A 5901-nucleotide genomic window follows, 5' to 3' on the forward strand; every position below is an offset into this window, starting at 1 on the left:
TTAAATTACCCTATTTGTTTGCATCCTCATTGGTTCATTAGGGAGTTTACCCAAACAAAGATTAATTCCGCACTTTTGTTTACCGTTCGTGGCTAGGTGGTCGTTTTTCCCAACAGCAAGTGCTTTGATCGAACACGAAAGATTGTTTAAAGTGTGACTTGGCTATCACTTGTAGAGCCTACATTATGATGAAGATAGGCCTAATTTAGAGAGAAATAGTCGTCGTTAGTTTACGGGTAGTTATTTAATGAACATTAATTATAATGTCCATAAGTCTTTTGATTTGATGTTTAAGAAAAAAATATGCAGAAAGTAAAAAAAAAAAAAAATAATATGCAGAAACGTTTATCTTGATTCCTCTTTAAATTCTTTTAGTTACTTTTGGCCAACAAATAACCATCGGAACATCAGCTTTTTAAACCGTCAAAAATGGTTGAGCCACCTATATAACGTAGGTTTTGGGTCAGATATTTTAACTCTTCTAATAACCGAGTATTATGCGCGGTGTATTAAAATTAAACGAGCGTGTAAATAGGCATTTTTCATCATAAATTTCAATTTCTAAAAGTAGTAGTTTTAGACTCTGATTTTGATTCATTACATTTTCCTTTTTCTTATAATTGCTCTCGGCTCCACTGGAGTAATAACGAGGGTCAGGACTCCTGACTCTTGAATCTTGACTTTTGAAGTCTCCTCATGTCCTTATCAACTCGAGCAGTACCTTGTTATGTGTTTATATAAAGCCTTTCTAGTAGTGAGATGTTTATATCAAACTACTTCTCTTCATGGCTTCCATCCTATTGCAAACCTTCTCCTTTGTATATTTATTACTCTTTCTCACATGCACTGCATCGTTGTTAAGCCACGATGAAGAGTGTTTAGCATTGCGTGAATTCAAGCAAACCATTCTTCATCAAAATTATGATGCTCCAGGATTTCAAAAGTTAGATTCTTGGAGGAACACCAAAAGTAATACATCAGATTCTGAATGTTGTTTGTGGGATGGTGTGGTGTGTAGCAATAAGGGCCATGTGATCGAGCTTGACTTGAGTGGAAGCTCTCTCAGTGGAACTATCAACTCTAGTAGTACCTTATTCAAGCTTGTTCACCTTCGAATGCTCAATCTCTCAATGAACAACTTTGCTGAATCGCAAATTCCCTCAGAGATTTCTCGCCTGAATCAATTAAGAAGCCTTGATCTCTCTTATTCTGGATTTAGTGGCCAAATCCCAAATGAAATTTCACACTTGATACGACTTTCTTGGTTAGATCTATCAAGGAATCCCCTAAAGCTTCAAAGCACTGGTCTCGAGTATTTGTTGCAAAACATGACTAGACTTGAAAACCTTCTTCTCTCAGGGGTTGATCTTAGTTCCTCCGTACCTCGTTTCTTGGCAAACTTTTCTTCTTTGAGGTCTATGGAACTTGATGATTGTCAGCTTAAAGATGAATTTCCCACTGAAATATTTCATTTACCAAATTTTAAATTTCTTAGCATGCAAAAGAATGCTAATCTCACTGGTTTCTTGCCTCTATTTCATAACGCCACCTCACTTGAGCATCTAGATCTCTTTTGGACAGGTTTTGCTGGGATTATTCCAGAATCCATAAGCAACCTTAACCACCTGAATTTCTTGTGCCTTCAAAGGTGTCATTTCTCAGGGCATATTCCAGGTTCACTCCCTAACTTGACGCAGCTAACTTACTTGTATATTTCTGAAAATGAGTTCACAGGAACAGTCCCTTCATTGGCTAGTCTTACAAAACTCACGACTCTGGGACTTAGTTTTAATAATTTCGAGAAGAGAAACGGGTACGATTGGATTAGCAAACTTGTTAAGCTTAACGCACTGCTTCTAGCTCGTATGAACATACATGATGAGTTCCTACCGTATCTTACAAACCTAACCAAACTTAGTTTTGTCTCATTGGGGGAAAATTTTATTTTTGGTTGTATCCCATCTTCATTTATGAACCTAACCGAAGTCGCATACTTAGACCTTGAAGGTAATCAATTGCAAGGACCAATTTTAAGCTCGTTTGTAAGTTTTAAAAGTCTAGAATATGTTATCATAGGTGGCAACAATTTAACTGGTACATTGAGCCCAGACTCGTTTTTAGGACTCAACAAACTCAAAGTTTTGGCTTTAGATAGGAATCGGTTGTCCTTTTTAACCTCCACCAACTACATCAATGTCACACTACCAGAATTTGAATATCTAGACCTGTCGGCTTGCAACTTACGTGAATTCCCAGCTTTTTTGCGCTTCCAAAGGAATATGAAAAGCATATGCCTTTACAACAATGAAATTGAAGGCCTCATACCAAGTTGGTTTTTGAATAGTAGCCAAGAAACATTAAATATGATTGGCCTTTCAGGCAACTTAATCACTGGATTTCATCAGGATTCCCATTTACTCCCATGGCTTCGTTTGGAAGAATTCGAAGTCTCAAATAATCAGTTCCAAGGGTCGCTTCCAATTCCTCCACATACCATAGTTATTTATGATGTCTCAAAAAATAATATGACTGGAGAAATACCTGCATGGATATGTGAATTAAAATCCCTTCGAATCTTAGATTTGTCTTCTAACAAGATGACTGGAACTCTTCCTTCATGTTTTGGTAACTTGCACAATTCATTGTGGGATTTACGTCTCAATCAAAATCACTTTCATGGACCAATGATGAATACATGTATGCATGGAAGCCTTTTGAGGGAGATTGATTTGAGCGAAAATCAATTTATTGGTCATGTGTCAAAATCTTTGGCTAATTGTGCCAATTTAGAGTTTCTTTCTCTTGCGGATAACAATTTTGAAGATGTTTTTCCATTTTGGTTGGGTGCTTTGCCCAATCTGCAAGTGCTCATTTTGAGATCCAATAAATTTAATGGTACAGTTCAAGGCCTCTCAAGTATTAGCTCACAATTTCACAAGTTACGGATCATAGACATCTCCAACAACAGTTTTAGTGGTCGATTGCCTGATAAGTCATTTCAAACATGGAATGCAATGAAATATGTTGATCTTGGTGGATCATCTGCTATGGGATCCCAATTTCTTTCCAATAGATTTGTGCGTTCAGAGGTTCGATACTCAATGACGTTAACAAACAAAGGTGTCAAGAGAGAGTACCAGAGAATTCTAAACATATTCACAGCCATCGTTCTCTCATGTAACCACTTTGAAGGGCAGATTCCACAATCACTTCAAGATCTTTATGGGCTTGAGTCTCTCAATCTATCCAACAACCATTTTAGTGGTCATATTTTGCCATCTTTGGGAAACCTAACGAATCTTGAATCTTTGGATCTTTCCCAAAACAAGCTATCAGGGAAAATCCCTCAACAACTGTTGCACCTTGGCTTCCTTGCTTTTCTGAATGTGTCATTCAACCACCTTGATGGGCCCATACCGCAAGGAAAACAGTTCAATACATTTGAGAATAGTTCCTATATGGGCAATCCGGGATTGTGTGGAAAACCATTATCCAAGGAGTGTGAGAATTTAAAGGCACCAACAGTATTTCAAACAAGAACTAGCAATGATAACGAGACTCTCCTACCAAGTAACATAATTGATTGGCTGGTGATAATCTTTGGAGTCAGTAGTGGTTTGATAATTGGAACTGTTATTGGGAACTTTGTATATGCAAGGTACGGTGATGGGCTCCTTGAACGATTCGGGTTGAGGAAGGTGAGATGGGTAAGGCCATTAAGGAACACAAGAAACTGATGTCCTTTCTGATTTTAATTTTCAAGATGAATAATTGCATGCTTCTTTATAACCATAATATATGTTTCAAATCATGCAGTTATTAGTTATATGTTTTAAATCATGTAATCTGTAACTGTACTTTGTGTCACAATAAAAAATTGTAGTTCATTTTTCTTACTAGATATTTGATGCCTGTTTCATTTTTGCATGTGTTTGGCTATGTCATAAAACGCGGATTTTGTAGGAAATTTTACATGTATGGTATGCAACATGTGGAAGCATTGATTGTTTGGAGACGGTTTTTAATAATGTAATTAACAAGTTAATTAATTAATTGCTTTATGAAATAAAACGATTTCAAGCCATATATGTTACATAAGGGAATACCAAGAATGCTCTGGTTTCTTGGCATGCTAGAAACGGTGACAAAAACAATGCTTTTCTCAAAAAAAAAAAAAACAAAAAAGATTATAATTTATAGGAAAAAAAAACAAAAATAAAGAATTTAATTAATAGATAAAGAATTTAATTAATAGATAAGTTAAATAATAGATTAACTTAAATACTTAATTAATATATCATGATTCGATCACTGATCAATGACGTATCAGATCAGCGTTTGCTCATCGGTTTTCCATGGATGAGTTGGCGGGGTTTGCAGCAATTTCTTCTATATTGTGTTATAAAGTTGTTATTTGTAAGAATAAATATATTTTTTATATGACCACTAGCTTTTATTCCCCGTATTACGGGGTTTGTTTTACATTATTCGTTTATAATATTTATATATTTTTTTGGATTATAATTTTATTTATTGTAAGTAAGTTAATAATATACTTAAGGTTTGATGATGAAAGAGGTTCATAAATAAATGAGATATTATAACCTGATTTAAAAGCTATCTGAGTTTGGTGAAACCCGTGACCCGTTTTTTTTAACTATAACATATTGTTTCATAATTATAAATAACATCTTTTTTTAAAAAATTCGAATATTAATTTTTATTATATCCCTATTTTATAGAATTTTCATATTAAATATTTGGTGAGATTAAATTTTAATTTAATGAGATGTTATAATCCGTTTGAGGGCTATCTGGGTTTGGTGAGACCCATACCCGTGAATTCGGGTCAAATGCATGAGAAGTCTCCATTTACAAATAAAACAATTTAGTGGCTTGAGAGGATCAGGAAGCAACCAGAGAGATTTTAAAGATTTTTTTTATATATATTTAAGACTATTATCGTATATTTAATATATATTTGTAGGTCCCAACGCGGGTGGATCTAACAATATTCTTGGATCAACCAAACTCGGTTCTAGCGGAAATCACACCGGATCACCTTTTGGTCTCAGATCTTGAAGTTTATTTTCGGATAAGAGAGTGAGAGTGAGTGAGAGGGAAAGATAAGAACGAGAGATAAAGATTTTGCAAAAGGTTGTTTTCTCATAGCATGCTTCCCTATTAATAGGAAGCATGTATAAGAGGTTTTCTTTATTTCCATATGCCTAATGGGCTTCTTTACAATGGCCTTGGGCCCGATAAAATACAAAAAACAACTATTACAAACCCAAACAAACACTACAAAATGTATTCCAATATAAAAGGCTTAAACATACAAAACGGGACCTAACAATCTTCCTCTAGTCTTTAGTATTGGAAACCGTCGGTATTATACTCCAAGCATTCGTCCTCAGATAGTAGAAGTTCAACAAGTCTTTTGACGAACTTGTTGAACGCTTCAACTACCCGGTCTGTATTCTGACGACCAATATCCTCGACAGTGCGCAAGGGTGAGTTGTAGAGCTTCAGAATGTCTTCCGTGTGCAGACCCATCAGCTCGTGCTCATCAAATACACGAATTTCGTGCATATTCCTGCAGTGTATGACGGCTTCACCAGTAGTGTTGTCAAATTCCCAGCCAATAAAGTCTCAGAGAGTGTTTGGAACATAGGGTTCACCATGATAGATAATGTGACTGTCCTTTGGTGCCCTATATCTCCACATAATTCGCGACTGTCCGTTGGCTAGGTCGATCTCTTTCAGGTTCTTGTACTTTCGACCCTTATTCACTTCAAAATATTTAAAACCCACCTTCGACTGATGGTTCAAATGACGGGTGACCCAACCCTCCAGATTCTCATCGTACTCTCCCGGTCCCAAAGCTTTCCGGAGATAGTG

General features: G+C 35.9%; 1 protein-coding gene across 1 annotated transcript; it reads left to right on the forward strand.

The window, feature by feature from the left end:
• Positions 1-721: 721 nt before the first annotated feature.
• Positions 722-3760, forward strand: LOC143598706 (receptor-like protein 7). Its single transcript, XM_077076856.1, has one exon. The coding sequence runs from the start codon at positions 786-788 to the stop codon at positions 3735-3737; it is 2952 nt and encodes a 983-aa protein (XP_076932971.1). The 5' UTR covers positions 722-785; the 3' UTR covers positions 3738-3760.
• Positions 3761-5901: the final 2141 nt, after the last annotated feature.

The sequence above is a fragment of the Bidens hawaiensis genome, unplaced genomic scaffold (genome assembly GCF_021521415.1).
Source record: "Bidens hawaiensis isolate Kalapana, Puna unplaced genomic scaffold, B.hawaiensis_p1.1 tig00050741_1, whole genome shotgun sequence".
Lineage (NCBI taxonomy): Eukaryota > Viridiplantae > Streptophyta > Magnoliopsida > Asterales > Asteraceae > Bidens > Bidens hawaiensis.

Bases quoted from the DNA above. Each gene is read 5' to 3' on its own strand.
- LOC143598706 (XM_077076856.1), top strand. From the start codon at position 786: ATGGCTTCCATCCTATTGCAAACCTTCTCCTTTGTATATTTATTACTC.